The sequence below is a fragment of the Malaya genurostris genome, chromosome 2 (genome assembly GCF_030247185.1).
Source record: "Malaya genurostris strain Urasoe2022 chromosome 2, Malgen_1.1, whole genome shotgun sequence".
NCBI classification, from domain to species: domain Eukaryota; kingdom Metazoa; phylum Arthropoda; class Insecta; order Diptera; family Culicidae; genus Malaya; species Malaya genurostris.
The window spans coordinates 231,389,095-231,406,710 of record NC_080571.1 but is presented as its reverse complement, the minus strand read 5'-3'; the positions used below and the strand labels follow the sequence as shown (position 1 = coordinate 231,406,710).

The window sequence follows — 17,616 nt, the reverse complement described above, 5'->3', positions numbered from 1 at the left end:
GACCGGATCACTTGTAGCCTTAGACTTAAAAATGGATTCCAGTCACTTTTCTCAAACCGACTTCGATTATACCGGTTCCTGGATTCCGGTTTCGGAAGTACCTGCAATAGTGGAAATCACTTCGTTTTCTCAGAGATGGTCTTATCGATCTGAGAACTGTTTCACTCTTTAGGTTATACAAGTTTATGGGCAAACCATTTTGTTTTTCACGAATCATGGGAAATTTAAGTCATTCAGGGGTTTTGGTACAGTGAGGGTATCCAGTTTGTGCGAAATGCACATGACTCGTTTTATAGTTTTACGTTTCGTCTTCGACTCGTCCGTACATCAGCAGTTTAACATAATCTGCTGATGCACTGATAAGTCTAAGACGAAACGTAAAATTATGAAACAAATCATGTGCATTTAGCATAAACTGGATGCCTACGAGGTCCATTTTTTCCTAAGACTGCAATGTTAATATTTTTCTATGTTTTCTGGTTATCTACCGAGTATAATTCATAATAGACTAAGTAAAATGAACAGTTATTTTCATTTGAAATCGGTGCACTCTAAATGACATCTTCCATTATCCTTTTGGTTTGTTTTTATCGTTTTTACTCATCCTCTGGGATAGTTTTTTACAAATAGTCGAGTACATTACAAATGGGTCGCTGGAAAAGTTCACATGAATGCACAAGCTGGGCATCTTCATTGCGGAAACAAAGATATACCACTAAACATTTCCATCCATTTCCTCCAACTTCCGTTTCCCACGGAATACAAGCGACACCGCATTGTTAGTTTGAACCTTGACCCTAGCTTAAATTTGTGTAACCAACGAGCGACGAGAATCGCTATTTATCGAATGCTCCGAGACGGTCTGATCGGCCTCGAGGGCAAAACAAACCCGCTGAAATACTGGCATTGAACGAACCTTTCCTTGCAGGGGTACAACGATTACGTTGAAACTGTCGCCGAATTTGCGCATCAAAACAAAGGCACCGAAAAAAGCTGTTCCAGTGGATCCGCACATGCTAGAGGTACAGAAGCTGGACCGGCTGCTGTCACTGGTGCGGGAGCTCCCCGAGGGAGAAATGGTTAAGGAAACGGTTTCCACAGTGGCATCAAACTAACTGCTCACAACAAGACAGCGGAGATGGTGTGCGTTCCGAAGGAAGCAAAAAAAAAACACAAGCACGTTATGACGTTTCTAGAGTAAATAATAAATTATGTTTTTATTGCGGTTTTATGGAAATATTTATTTATTGTACATTAGTGCAATTGGAAGGATTTTCAACTAGTAACTTTACAAAATACTGCCCTAAGCATTGTTTGAAGCTTAAAAGATGTGGTTGAATCTGTAAACATTTTATGTTGAGTGTCCAACTGTTGTTATCAATTTTTAGTTATTAATTTGTACAATTTGTATTCTCATAGAAAGGTAAGTTCTGTATGCTGTAGCTATTACTATTTATTTGAAACGCCTAATAAATTCTTATTACCTGTTAACATGAACTTATTTCTTTTTCAAGTTGGAGTTAATATTTGCACAGCTCTGTATTCAATTCTTCTGCATTTTCTGACTTTTCCTCCAAAAACTAGCTAATAACTAATGTTAATGGTAGGGAAACTATTGTCATCTCATCTATCTATCATCTATTTGATTTCTAATATTGCCAGCTAGCATATACGAAGTATTTTTGATTGAAGCAATTAAAATCAGCTAAAACATTGTACTTATCCAAAACAGTCTTGCGCTAACTAACAATCGTTCACAAATCCGTTCGATTGCTATCATCTCGAAAATCCACTGAAGCATGGAATGTACAGCACCAATCTATCACAGGAACTGAATGTTTCCCATCACTATCCTCGTAACAGTCTCGGGCATCTATTTCACGTTCTTCGTTTCCAAGTACTCCACCACGTTGTTGGGACACATGATGGGCTTGCTGAGGAAGACTACCGTCGACATGGGGTGTAAAAATTCCACCGAAAATTTCTTCGCCTTCCAGCCGTAGAATCCATTCGGTCGGACCACCTCGCCGCTTAGGTCGAATGGTAGTAAATTAACCGCAATCTGGTTAGCTTTTGAGTACTGCACCCGGAAGTAGTGACCGTCGGTTGCCTTCAGCCAGTAGAAGCCTTCGCCATCGGTGTACGGTTTGGACTGGGCCTTGCGAAGCGCCACGGATCTCTGTATGTCATCGCTGTTGAAGCTGATGTCTATTTCGTAGGCATCCGGTGAAAGTGTTTTCAATTCGATAGCATTTTTGAGTGCATAGTTATCCAACCAGTAGCGAATGCCGACGTTTTCGAATTCATCGACCACGTGCCGGAAGATGGTCTTCAGCTTGTCCAGACAGCATGGGGGAGTGTGCCGGCCGAGATACAGATAAAACGGCTGTGAATTATACACCTGACCGATGCAGCTCTTGGTTTGCTTTTCACACCCATAGAAGGTGATTTCCGTCAGCAGCGAAATGGTTTGATTGTTATGTTCGAAGCTTTTTATTAATTTTCGTTTGCTGATCTTCGACTTGTCGTGCAGGTAGTTCTTGCGGACTACCTTTTTGATTTGTAGTTTACGATAGAGCATCTTGAATTGCTCTTTGCGCAAATTACGCCTCTTAGTTTTGGTATGATAGGACGTGAAGAGCTTTCTTCCGTCCTGGAACGACGCGTTCAGGAGGATTTTCTGCAAAAAATAAAACAAAATAAATAGAAGCAAAGCAAGAAACGTCAGTGAAATTGGTTTGATGAGGGCTTGAGTATTGCATAATTAATACGATGTTACAGTGAAGTTTGCATGATAACGAGTTAGTTCAGTATAGAATGTTAAAAGTTTCGTCTTTCCAATATGAGTCTGAGTTCAAACATTCGTTTAATGAATAAAGTTTGATGTGGTTCACGTTATTGTATAGTGGAACGGTTCTACGGCTCCATTTATACTGTGCTGTTGAATAGATCCCCTGCTTAAATTTATATCGATGGTGCAGTGCGCACAGAATGTCCTCAAAGGCTTCCTTCATCTGGTGCAGCAGATTTTCATGGTTCATAATTTAGTCAGCACAAAGGAGTTGCTGCAACATATGAAGCCATTCAGGATTTCATTTGAGAGTAGCGGTGGTCAAAAGCATCAGAAATTCGAGCCGTATTTGATCTGTGGTCTTCATTTATATACACTTTTGCACTGTGATAGGAAGTCAGCAACAACTCACGGAACGACCGAAATTAGCTCTCCGCTTAATTCGTATTACTGTTTTTGAATTAGTTGATTTTAACAACAAAATTTCCAAAACAACTATAAAATTAGTTAAAATTGAGAATTTATTTGCTGAAAAAAACTCTTATTTTTAGAGAATGTGTTTAGTTGGCGAATATTCTGGACACAAACCAGCAATATCTCAATCCAACACGAAATTCTCATTGACAACTAATTTTGTTTTTGAAATCAGAAAATTTGTTTCTATTTTATCTATCACCATTTTATTAGCCACAAAATTCATGAGAAGTGTCAAAACAAAACAATCCAATAAAAAGCTAAAAGGGACAGTCTTGTTGAAACTGCTTGCAAATTGTTTAGATGTTTTATGCATGTGTTACGATATATCCATATATAAATTTCTAAACCGGTATGTAAAAATGACGTAAACTGTTAGTGGAAGTGTATTTATTCAGAATTTGTGCGCATTTGAAGCGATTGTGCGTAATAATGTTTTTACGCGGAACAGTGAATTGAGTTTCGAATGTTGCACTCTAATTGTACATGTCAAATGATGTTTTTTGTATCTTCCAACCTTCCGGGCCACGCCGTTCGATGTACTACTTGTATTCGGTTTTTATTTTCCAGATGCTCAAAGTTTTCAGTGAGAGAGTCGATTTCGCGAAGTAGAATGAAGAAAACAGTGATTTAGAAGAAAAATGTTCAAAAAGAAGTTTATGTTTCGCTTATGTGTTTTTCTCCAATACAACATCGTATTTATACCTGCCAATATAGGGACCGTGCACGATTACAAGTAGCGCCATTAGTGGCGAATAGGCGAAAAAACTCTACCATAGCTTTACACTGTTACCATATGTTCACGCTGAATAAAACAGTCAAAAACCTGTTTTAATACAACATAGTGGTGTAATGATTCTTTTCTCACATCAATCATATTCTCATATATAATACTGTGGTATACTATTAAAAACATTTCTCTCCGATTCTTAAAATAAACCAAAGAGATTTTTTGTGCAATAACTAGTATAACCTACAGAATGGAACAGTTCTCTAACATCGATGAGAAAACGAAGTGAGTTCCACTATTGTAGGTATTTCGGGCACTAGAACCCGAGAACGTATAATCGAAGTTGGTTCGTATGGCCATCAACTAACATGATTTTAATTGCAACCGAAAAATATGCTTAATTTTCGGTAGGAGCATAAGATCATTCATTTGAACCTAAGATTAGGAATACCGGACAAAGTGTAAAAGTAAGTGAGATCCTTTTTTGAGTGTATGACTATTATCTGCCGTCGTTATTCGAAAAACGGGAATACTTTCGAGACCAATTTAGAAAACTTTTTACTTTTTTCGTTTCGACTCTTCAAGTGACGGTACACAATTTTAACACACTTTGCCTCTCATTCCGGAAACGAAAGTCTGATCCGGATGAAATTCAGGAATTCCAAGTAGAACCACGAGACCTTTCATTTGAATCTAAGTTGGTCAACATCGATCAAGTCATTTTCGAGAAAAACACACACAAAGATAGATTGCTCAGCTCGACGAACTGAGTGGAAAGGCATATGACACTTGGCCAATTTTTACTAGTCGATTTTCAAGTGATTGTATAACCTTTTTATATGAGAAAGGCAAAACAGTTCAGCGTTTCAATAAAATGATTATTTGTTGTTAGCTTCGTGACTCGTATTTTCAATATACGTCAAACTGGCTACTCGCGAGATTGCTAGCATTTTTACGATTACAATTTATTTTCTTCCTTCATTCTAAGAGTATTGACCATCCTGCGAATCATTTGAACTTTTAGTTTGACAGTCGAGCAGTTATTTTTTTTATCGAGTAGCTAAATTTATCTAAAATAGTGGCCCATTTCAAAGTTTGACGGATGCAAAATTATTTGGGTCTATTTTGCTCTGAAAATAAAGTAATAGCAAGTGGTGTAATAATTGCAATTCAGCGAAAGTAAGAATAACTTCGAGATAAACTTACTTCATTTAAAAAATATTTAAACTTTTTGTTGGTGTATTTTCTTTGAGTGAAAGTATAAAAAGAAATTACACAGAAGCGATTTTCACTAATGGTCTGAAATTAGAATGTTTTAGCAAGATATTTTTCAGTGTTTCCGGTCAAGTCGATTAAAAAAATCATTTAATGTGCTGAGAATATCGTTTGAGTGTTTGAATTTGAGTGAATATGACAAATATTAGACACAAATCCAACTGCAATGACAAAAAATGACGTGACCGTATTTAGATACAGAATGAATAATTCGATTCAAAATTTATTAGTCAGTCGATGTTGAACAATCGTTCGCATTACACGCGAATAATTCCATAGGGTTCGGAAAAAAATCCACAGAGAAAATACGCTAGAAAGTATTTTCAAACTCAGTTTACAAGTTTTGCTATGGTAGCATTATTTTTTCCACTCGCCGCCTCGTGCGCTGTCGTCGCCGGCCACTAAACCACGCCCCCGTGCACGGTCCCTATAGAAAAGACAACCGCGACTGAAATTTTTTTCGGTAGTAGTGTGCCATCTAGTGGCTAGTAGTCATTACGGTGCGTTATTTCGGCGACAGAGCGCCATATAGCTGCAAATTGCAGAAACCAATTCAACCATTTATGTTGGTTGAAAACAACGTTTTATTTCTCTAATTCAACTAAAAAATTAGTTGAATGGATATGAAGTGTGCCTTAGCTAAGAAATGACAATTGGTGAATTCAACTAAAAAATAGCCATTTCAATAAATATTTTATTATTATCAAGGAAATTAGAATTAAAAAATCTAAATTAGCAAAAGTAAGATTTTTTTAGTTGTCTCAAAAAATAACTAACTAAAATCAGAAAATCAACTAATTTTTTCGCCAAAATGCTGATATCGGTCGTTCCGTGCTGAACAGAGAATCTCGTTGATCGAGAGATATAACCGAATATGTAGATTGAGCTCTGCGCTTCGTGGGTTTTGAGTAGCCCCAGATAAAGACTATGGAGCAATTTCATACGAAATCGAAGGTCGATTTTTTTGATTTGGCTCAAATTTTGCATATGCATTTTTCTACAATTTTTTATGAAAGAACGCCAGAAAGAACGCAAGAAAGAATTGATTAAAAATTAAATTAATTCAATAATTATTTTGATAAAAACAATGTTAAGCAAAATTTTACTATAGCGGTTTGAAAAAAAATCGTTAAATTTTTTTTTTGTAACGATTTTTGGATGGTTACTTGAATTTATAAAAAAAAGCTCTTTTTCCGAAAGATTTTTACCTTAAGTTCTTATACAATGTTCGAGAGTCGCATTTAATAAAGATTTCTAATTGTTTAATAATATATACAAATTTTATACCAGCATTACAATTTGAAAATCGTCTAGTTTCTATTTTATCTTGGCAATTTTATTTTCCGTGCGATTTTGGCTATTTTGGAAACACTTTTTAGAAAACACGTTTACGCAATCCCTATAGAAGAAGCTATTCATTTCGTACTTCATTCTTCAATTCTGAGCTATTTTTTTAACTTGATTATCACTTGCTTGTCACTCGTTTCTCACTAGCTTGTTTATTCGGTTGGTACTTTTACATGCGGAAAAATTCAGAGATCATTCAAAATCGTTACAAACAAAGAATCCAGATTTTTTTTTCAAACCGTTGTATCTCTAGAACCGTAGCGTATAGCAAAATTTTGATTAACATCTTATTCATTGGAAATTTAGCGCTCTTTTATAAAATTTTAATGAAAAATACAAATAAAAATGTTTGTCATGATTTTCAAAAATTTACATTATGTTGAAATTTTTTTTCAAATATTATTGCTTCATTCTAGAAATTTAACAGTATTTTATTTCGGGCTTCAGCTTCAAAAATTCCTTTTTTGAGATACTTGAATTTTGAATGTTCTTTTTTAAATAAAAGTCGAACAAATTTTTTTTCAAGAGTGCTAAATTTTTTGACATAGTCCTTATAATTACCTAAGATCTTGCAGAAGATACCAAATCGATCGGACCCACCGTTTCTAAAACATATATTATTGAAAAATTTCAAGGGGTTTTTGCTTAGTTCGCTCGCAAAAGCAATGCTAGAGTAAAAAAGGTAAATTGATGATGCAAATTATTTCATTTGGTCATGAATAACGAATATACAATGTTTGAGCCAAATCAAAATATACAAAAATAAAATAAAAAAAGTCTGTAATTTGTGGTAGAATTGTTCTGTGTATATTTTTTTGTTCTCATTTTATAGTAATTTTATTGATTTATGAACACGATTTTAATCGTGTAACCAGTAGAATTTCTGTGTCAGTTTTTCGTTTTTAAAAATTCTGTTCTAATAAAAACTATATTTTTGCAATTAAGTTGAATATTCTTCACAGTTATCGTCTTTTGTTAAAATGGCTCACATTATCGAGGGAAAAATGTCTAGAAATTCGTTTCCAAATATTATGTATAATTTATCCAATGATAATTGAGAGTGTTCGGTTACCGGCACCCTTTTATTTTTAGCTCATAACGTCTGACTTAGTGCACATTATGCGGAAATCTATACATCAATGGGAAGCTAAAGTCCCTAGCTAACAACTGATTAAGAAACTAAGTGGCTTCATTCGATTGAAAAATTTTTAGTATCAATTTAGTAAAAGGATAAATTTTGGCCATTTCAAAACAGGTGTTCGGTTACCGGCACCCCAAGAAATTTCAGAAGAATATAAGTTAAGAATGCAATTATTCAAAGGAAAACCAGAACTTATTCTTTTCGGAGGCGTTTTGGACAAAAATCTTTATTGTCTGATGGTGACTTCGCCGATGATTATTATGATGGCGCCTTTGGTGTTGATTTGGCCGGACTTTCACTTTTTTTTTTAGCCGGAGCATCTGCTGTATGAGCAGCTAGATGTTTGGCCAAAACTTTGGCTTGCTTTGTCTCGACAGCAGCCTGCACATCAGTGACAATTTTTCACGATTTGTCGAAAAAATTGACGCATGCTTTTTTTCGTACATTAACAGTCAAAGTTTTTCTCGCGTATAGCGTAATTCCGAACTTCTTACAATTGATGGTATCCAAATTAACTGTCACCAATGTAAGAGAAATTTCCGAAGAACGTTTATCGTCAGTCAGGAAACTTAGTTCGGGGCAATCGGGTGCCGGAGACTACAAAAACGTTAATAAGAGTAATCAGTTGTTACAAACGAAACCACAATCTGTCCGTCTAGGATATTGCAAACATGCTGGGAATGTTGTGTAAAACCGTGCATCAAGCTAAAAAACGAACTATAAATTACAAGAAAGTGATGATTCCTAGTCGTGACGATTCGTAAAACAAGTCGAAACAGTGTATAATCCCGGTAGCTGTATATGAAGATGCTGACGAAATTTGGTTGCGCGGTTCAAGATTACTATACCTACGGCAAGACAGATATGAAACGGCTTACTGAACTGGAAAATTTTAGGGCCCTTGGAAGAGGAAAGATAGCAGAGATTTTCAAACATTTCAAGCAGTTGAAGTTCGTGAAGAAATATACGGTGTGGCATGTCATCTTGTCTTGTGACAAGCAGAGCAACATGTATATTGTAACCGGGATCATCAACCAGGAAATGCGAAAGTGTGTAGGTGTGAACGTATGTTAGCTTCTCTCAAGCAACATAATTTTTCAGTTCAGCTGTGGTAAGATCTCGCCATTACGGAAAATGATCATGCAGTGGTATGCCTCGGAAAAAATATGCCATCCAGAAGCTCAAGTTGAAGATTCGAGAAGCAGTTCAAGCCAGTTCTGTAGTGTGGAAGATGACCAAAGAAGCTGTACTAGATGGAACGAAGAGTTTCAACTTGAAAAGGAACATAAAAAAATTGAACAATTCATCCACATTTTTGTTTGATCAATTTTTGATCGTAGCGCTCTTTAATGTGTTTTTTGTGAAGGGCTGTTTCCTTATAGTGCCTGACGTCTCCGGCATTCGCGCCCTGAAGTATCTACAAAAAACCTTCAATGTTGATCTCTTTCTGCTGAAGCAAGAAAAATATTTTTTTTCATTTTCGAGAAGGAATTCGGTGAAATGATCTATTTGGATATAGGGGTTTCAAGGAGATAACACTCGAAGAAACAACTCTCAGATAAATGACTTTTGGTCAAATAGTTTTTGGTGGGACAAGCCGCTTCCGGATGTAACAACTCCATATATAATGTTATTGAAAGACAAGTGGTTTTCTCAGTTTTCTCATTTCCCCGAAAGAATTTCTTCATCCTTTCGGCCATTTACTTTGACCATTTTTAAGGGATTTCACACACGTTATGCTATTAATTTTGGACAATTCGTGGGAACCCGTAAGTTATTGATTCATCTAACATTACTGTGGATTTTCTCATAATCAGACAGTAGAAAATTTGTTTGTTTATTTCGAGTGCTGTTAAGTGTTTGAAAGAATGTGTACAGTTTGCTTTTGGTCAGCTCTTCGATTTTTTTTCTAAAAAAAACACATCGCCAATTAAACGATTTTTTTGCAAATCTGCAATAAAACTTGGGATTAGTCGATTCATTGGTTTTTATGATACTGTGCTCACCGCAAATAATTCCAACAAAAAGAAATGATTTGGGGTGTGGACCGTACAATCTACAATTTTCCGAATATTATGATAAATTTTGTATAACAAAAATGACGAAGGAAGTACTGTTCGATGTTTTTTGATTCATCGGAATAAAATCATTTGTGCCTCTCCTAGAAGATTCAAAATATGTGCGCTCGATTTCACGCGATGCAAGGTATATAACCTCTTAATGGTTGTCAAATTCTTCTCGATTCGATGCAGATCTGTTTCTTAAAAAAAGCAACAGGCATTCATGAAAACATAAATATTCAAGTTAGCAGTGCCAATCGTCACTGAATTTCGATTTTTAGTTCACAAATGCAAATTGTCTGCCAAAGCAAGTACTTTTCGGAAAACTTAGAAAACTTATTTTGCTTCAACTTATTTTGAACCTATCTAAGTGCCGTGTGAAACTTTGGTCGTGGAACTAACCTTTCTGCATAGAGAAAATTAAACAACAAAGACATTTTATTTTTTACTAGATTTTCGCTGTAGTCTTTACGACTGTATGATGTAATGCAGATTATGTTACTGTGCAATTAAAATTCCAATGCAACTAAGTTTATGGGCTGCTCAGTCTAATGATGCCCAGGGTGCTCAACTGGTATCAAGGCAGATATCTGCTATTATTTATAAGTATCCTTTCACTGGTACTGAAATGGTTAACAGCATGACTATTATGGCGGTTTTCTGCTTACCTTTATGTTGGCTAGTTTCGCCTGAATGTAGAACAGCTCAGGAAACGGGGACGATAATGCATCAGGCATTTCTTTCAGCAGCGCTGATTCGATGAGAATTGCGTGCTTCTGTTTGTACTGTAATTAAACAATGATAGCTATGTTATATGCAACTGTGAATGAAAAATAAAATCATATCATGAAATTGATATAAAGAAGTTTCAGTTTGAAAATAATTCATTTCATTTTTTATGTAACGAAAATTTCAAACTATTTTCAGTACAGTCTTTGCAAGCCGTGATAGATGAATGTGATGTTTGTTACCTTGACTCTTGGAAAGTATTAACACTGAATGAAGAATAAATATCAATTTCTGAAAATATCATTCATTTAGTCTTCGAAGACACGAAATAAAATCAGTTTTGCCTCCTATTGTTACTGACGATGAATAATGGATTTATTTTAAGAATCATGAACCGAAAAAGCCATGGGTTTGATCATGGACAACCTTGAACATTGACTGCAAAACCGATTCGGCAAAAAGGCAATGCTCTCTGTCTAGTGGGATTTAAAAGGTGTGGTGTATTGTGAGATTGTTTGGATTGTTCGAAAAACGATTAGAATGGTCCAGGAGACGCGGCAAAGTAATTTTGTTACACCATAATTCACTTGCACACCAAACAAAACCAGCTCAGGATACGATGAAAGCATTTGGCTGAGATCTTCTACCCAACCCGGCGTATTTACCAGACTTGGCCTCTTCCGACTACCTTTTTTTTATTTTTTAAGCTCTCCGCACTCCTCCGCACCAAAAAGCTCACAATCGGAACTCCCTGGTCACGGACACATACATACCTCAACTAGAAAAAAAATACTACAGCAAAAAAAAAGAAAACCGCGATGGTGAAAAGCTAAGGCTATTACAACTAACGTTATATACTAGTAATAAGACAATAAACTATTTACTCTATGCTAGAGCTCTCAGTGGAATGTAGAATTCCTTTTAAGTGCTCTTACAAATATTTTAGAACTTACAAAGCTAACAATAATCTCATCAAGGGGTTTACCTATTTTGTGCATAAAGCACATAACCGTTTTCTATACTTTATGTTTCGTCTTCGACTCGTCAGTACATAACAGTTTATGATCAACTGTTATATTACCAAGCAGTTCAACATAAACTGTTATGTACTGTCGAGTCGAAGACGAAACATAAAGTATAAAATAACAGTAATCTATTTATTTCAACACTAGAGCACGAAGAAACCCCCTTGAGTTGACTGTGGGTGGATGAAGTAACGATCAATAAATGAATTAATCAATGCATGAGTGAATAAAAAGAGGGGAATGAGTTAGGGAGGAATGAGTGTATGAATGAGTGAATGAGTGAATGAGTGAATGAGTGAATGAGTGAATTAATGAGTAGATGACTGGATGAATGAGTGGAACAAACACAAAACACTGTTGATACGATTACAGAATATAGTTAGCTATCTCTGCTTTTAGTACTTTAATCTCATTTTGTATACCATCGGATTGGAGATTTGTTAGAGCTCATCAGTATTATTTATCGATGGACCGTGGTGTCTCATACGAGTTTGACCCAAATTCGAATACTTGTTTTGTTTTTATCAAAGTTCATAGAAGTCGAAAAATAGGTATCTGTTTACTTTGCTTCTAAAGACAAACATTTCTCTTGGCGTGGTATTCTTAAATTATCAGAAAAGTGATCACTTCTACTAAAGACATCATATTAACAAGATATCCAGCTCTCACATTTCCCGAACAAATCATTGGCAACATCCTTTTTTGCGAGCATGTCGCCCCCAGACGAGCCCGCATCGAATCTTATACATAGAAGTAGGGGAGAAAAATGTCAAATTCGTGCGCGCCAAAATAGCAGGGTTGCGCACCCATACAATTGACATGATATGTTGAATGTGATGCCGTGCGATGGCGTTGCTGAACTGAAGATTGACTTCGCTCCAAGCTGACAGGGGCTTCTTCCTTTTTCTCCATCAGCGTTCGCGCTTACACTTGGTTTCGTTTTTACACTCCTCCAATGCTGCTTCTATTGAAGAATTGGTAAAATTTTGGAACAATTCGCGATTTACGGCTTTGTCGTTCCGTTCGCATGCTCGCCTTGGGGAGAGGCCTAACATTTTCAGGATGGCTTACATCTATAGCAGTTTCTATACTGACGGACGAGTTTTATTCGGGGTTGGATCAATCTGCGACAAATTCTATCAGGAACTTTAAATACTAAAGGTTTTGATGGCATTTGATTCATATAATATTGGAATTAACTTTTAATGATTATAAATATAAGCATAATATCCAATTCCATCCAAAAATAAGATAACATTTCACAAATATCCAAGTGCGCTTTGCTCTAAACCAAAATTACAACTCGATCAACCAACCCCGCACAAAACTCGGCCAACCTGCCCCAATGAATGTTGTAAAGTTTCGAATACTTTTCACAGTTGTACCAGGCCTTTGGAAATTGAATATAAATTGATCCGCGTTACACATATTACTTTAAATTTGTTTAATAAAGCACACAAAACTTACAAACAAGAAAAAAGTGACGCTCATCTTCAAAATTACTTAAACCTATGCAATCAACTCGAAATAGCCATTAGGACAGCACATGAAGAATATAACCGCAAAATTGAAAACGAAATAAAGACTTGTCCTAAGAACTTTTTAACTACACAAAAATTAAACAAAAAAGCAACAATTTCCCATCTCAAATGCACCTCGACGAACATGTAGGGAAAAATAGTACAGAAATCTGCAATCAATTTGCATTTTTTTTTCATGAAATATATACATCTTTACTTCTCTTTCATACCTACATTTTCCAACTCCATCTCTGTTAACTATCTATCAGAACATGACATTTCGACAGCACTTAGAAACTTAGACGCCACAAAAGGGCCTGGACCTGACAGTATACCACCAATATTTAAAAAAATCTTGCTGAAGAACTCACACTACCACTACAATTACTTTTTAACTTATCACTATATAAATGTACCTTTCCTAAAGCATGGAAATCTTCTTTTCTTGTACGAATATTTAAATCTGGTGCAAAATCTAACATTCGGAACTACCGTGGAATAGCCATTATCTCATGCATTCCAAAATTATTTGAAAAAATTGTAAACGAAAAACTTTTTCATCAACTTAAAAATGAAATAACAAACAAACAACATGGTTTTTTTAAAGGCCACTCAACTACAACAAATCTCTTAGAATTTATGACATTCACACTGAATGCAATGGACGCTGGCAACTACGTAGAAACTCTTTACACTGACTTTAGCAAAGCTTTCGACCGTATTGACATACCTTTACTTCTACACAAACTACAAAAATATGGCATAAAACATACTCTTCTGGAATGGCTCAAATTATACTTAACGAATCGTGTACAGGTAGTCCGCTTCCGAAACATACTGTCTGAACCAATAAATGTAACTACTGGCGTACCTCAGGATTCTCACTTAGGGTCTCTCCTTTTCATTTTACATATAAACGACATTTCCTTCATACTCAAAAATCTGAAAGTGCTTATATATGCAGACGACATGAAACTCTTCATGGAAATTAAAAATATCAACGACGCTGTAATATTCCAGAACGAAATCAATCTATTCCACATTTGGTGCTGCAAAAGTCTACTCCAACTCAATGTAAAAAAAATGTAACTCAATAACTTACAGTAGGAAAAATGAAACTATATCTATAAACATACATCTAGGAAATCAACTTGTAGAAAAATGTAAAATTGTACGAGACTTAGGCGTAATCTTAGACTACAAGCCTTGCTACAAGCTCACTTTTGTGGAACACTACAATACCATAATCAATAAAGCAAATAGCATGCTGGGCTTTATTAAACGCTTCAGTCATAACTTTCAGGACCCATACACAATTAAACAATTATACAGTACATATGTCAGACCTATTTTGGAATATTGCAGCCTAGTATGGAATTCATACAATATTATTCAAGAAGAACGCATCGAATCTATTCAAAAACAATTTCTTTTATATGCACTTCGTAAATTAAACCGGACAGCATTTTCTTTACCACCATATGAAGCACGCTGCATGCTCATCAATATTCGTACACAAACAAAGAACGCCGCGACCTTGCAATGCTTTATTTTATCAGCGACATTATTTCTGAACGCATTCAATCACCTTCTTTATTATCGCAATTAAATTTTTATACACCTAGCCGTCAATTACGAACAAGAAAATTATTTTTAGAAAGAAACAGTAAAACAAATTATGCAAAATATAGCCCAATCAATCGAATAATGCGCCACTACAATCAATATTGCGAACATCATGACTTTGGTATGTCCAAAAATGAATAGAAATTCCAGCTTAGTCGTAGAAATAATGCGTAGTATTTAAGTAAACATTTATATGTAGTCTACATTTGCTTGACGAAATAAATAAATAAATTTAAAAATTCACTCACCAGTTCCGAAAAAAGAAAAAAAACGTGCTCCTGCACAAACAACACGAAAATACCTAAAATTACGTCGGTACTTGGGTGACTTAATTCTTCACCAAACTAATTATAGATGTCGTCACTGGGTATAATAGCCTTTTCAGAAAAGCCACTCGGTCATCCTGCCCCTTCGGCCAACTAGCCCCGGTCTCCCCTACCTAAACGAGTAAAATGGACAAGGTAATGAAAAATTTGCCTGTATAGTCGGAAATCGAATGTTCAAACCCTTTCCACCTCATAGAGCTGCGATATCACCGAATTATTTTGGAAATGTGTATAAAAATACACTGTGAAAATAATGAACTTAGCGTGCGTACAAGTACACTATGCCCGGTCGGCAAGATAAATGTAACTGGCGATAACAGACCTTCAATGTAACCTCATATCACGAATAACATTCACAATCATGCTCATGCATTGTCAACTTTTTCGTTCACTGGGTTTATAAGTTTTATATAGCTGTTTTGAACCGATTCTTCACCTAACATTGGAAAACAGTTAGAGAGTGAAGACGTTGAAGCTGTTGTATTAAAACAGATCAACAAGGGCAGTTTAGGTTTCAGTTGCGTTTTCATTGGGACATAATCAGTAACTGTAACAATCGGTTTCTCAAAATATGAATATAAAATAACAATTTATAAGTAAACCAGAAAAATCGTTTCGTGTACAAATTTGTGTAACCGCTATGGCAACTGTTCGATATCGCCATAGCAAAACGATTGTGTTTCAATGTCTTGTAGCATGGCATTAAGCTAAATGTCGAATTCAATTACCATGTCACAGCTATCGGTTCCGTTGCCGGTTACATATTCCAGTGTCCAGTTGGGCAGATCCAGCTGCAGATTGCAGCAGTTCGATGCCGCTTTCTGGTTAGAAGCGAACGGGACCACTACTATCCTGTGCTCTGGTTTCTGATTCAGATCGATTTTGTGTTCTACTATTTGATTGTTCTGCTTTAGCAGCAGATTTTGATGCTGCTGAAGCAATAAGTCATCGGTGGAGGGCGTGCTTATCTCCTGTAGTAATCGGGACAGCAGGGAACGACCATTGAGACGGACTCCATCCGGCATAAACAGAGTGTATTTGGTTTTGATCTGCAAAATCGGCAAAGTATCCTTTAGCGGTTTGGTAATGTCGTAACCGAGACTGAAGAATTTAACGTTGCTTTCCTTTTCGAACCAGTTGGTCTGGTTTCCGGACTGTCCCGGGCTGGTGAAAATATCCAACGGCGGATACGGCATATCCGGAGAGATGACAAAGATGGGTATGTTGGGTATCAGATTGGTTACACTGGCAATCGATTGCATCAAATCATTATCAAAGTCATAAAAATCCCGAAAAACTATGGTGATACTTTTACGAAGGTATTTGTTTGTGTTTTGTATGCGGTCACGAATGCGACTAAACTTTGTTAACTTTGTTGCTCGCAACCTTTCCCGTTCTACTGTTACTTGAATTGACTCTGAATGCACTACTTCTTCACTTCTGATTGCACCGATCTGTTCGATCAGCTCCTTGTCAAAGCTTTTCCCGAACGCATCCGTCATAAAAGTTGTGCTCGTCAGGAAGTATTTCCACGAATAATAAAACACCACCAAATTAAAGCAAATCATAAAAATGATAAACAGTTTTCCATATTTCATACGCATTTTATTCAATGCTGCTCACTTTCCACGCTCTCCAGATTATGAATTGAAACGTTTTGCTTCACTGATTTTCAGCTGCGTTCCCTCGGGGCTCCGCCGCATAGCCACCGTGCATGAGCCATCGGAAGGACAAACTTTTCCCATGATGATAGAGAACAAACGTGGAATTCGTAATAGAGCCACTTTTTCATCCGAGTACATATATAGATGTTCCATCGAATAGTGCTAGGAGCAACGCTGAAGTACATCACTTGACATTAATCAGCAAACAATCCATTTTTTTCCGGATCGTCCTACTCCATTCCACTCACCATGACACCATCGAGTGTTTTTTTTCGGAAAGCAAACACTTCACGTCTGACAATCCGACAAGCGTTCAACATTCTTGCGAATTTTCTCAAAACCGCACAAAATTCTTCTGCTTTTCCTTTTCGCTAGACACTTTCATAAAAGGTACGCCATTACGCCTTGAAATCACACTTCCACAATTTGCAGTGTCTCTGAAGATTGTGCACATTCTCCGAATGCCCAACAGCTCTGCGTATGGAAAACAAAATCTCAACCAACTTTCACGCAAATGTTAAAGGTGGTGAAAGCTCATTAAGTCACACCATAAAAAAGTATACACTTTGTTTTTGTCTTACTTTACTTGTTCCGTTGGAAAAGGGCCAACCAACATGCGCCTCCACACGTATGGACGGGAAAACGCGAACTGCACGAGCAAAGTATCAAGCATCTCACCGTTTTCTCGGAAAATGCAGAATGAAAATCTGAAAAAAAACACGAAGCAGAATTCTCCCGAAACAGAGCAAATTACTCGCGAGAGTTGAGTAAGAGCTGGTGTTCTGTGCTCTGTTTTGATCGCTGATTAAGAAAACCACGTGTCTTTGGATTGGTTGAGAGAATAACAACAGAGAAAATGTGCGTTTTCGACGCTGCGTATTATTGTATGAGAGCAGATATTAGTAAAA

General features: G+C 36.3%; 2 protein-coding genes across 10 annotated transcripts in view; one reads left to right on the top strand and one right to left on the bottom strand.

The window, feature by feature from the left end:
- The window catches only part of LOC131428060 (dynein intermediate chain 2, ciliary), an 80,654-nt gene extending 79,163 nt beyond the window's left edge, over positions 1-1,491 (top strand). For all 9 annotated transcript variants that reach the window (XM_058591705.1, XM_058591704.1, XM_058591703.1 and 6 more), the window contains one exon: positions 929-1,491. In XM_058591705.1, coding sequence (XP_058447688.1) covers positions 929-1,115 — 187 coding nt within the window. In that variant the 3' untranslated portion in view covers positions 1,116-1,491. The remainder of the gene's footprint in view (positions 1-928) is intronic.
- Positions 1,444-17,368, bottom strand: LOC131428061 (ribitol 5-phosphate transferase FKRP). The gene is made up of 3 exons (XM_058591711.1): positions 15,773-17,368; positions 10,487-10,603; positions 1,444-2,680 (listed from the first exon to the last, which is right to left on the bottom strand). The coding sequence occupies exons 1-3, from the start codon at positions 16,646-16,648 to the stop codon at positions 1,874-1,876; spliced, it is 1,800 nt and encodes a 599-aa protein (XP_058447694.1). The 5' UTR covers positions 16,649-17,368; the 3' UTR covers positions 1,444-1,873.
- Positions 17,369-17,616: the final 248 nt, after the last annotated feature.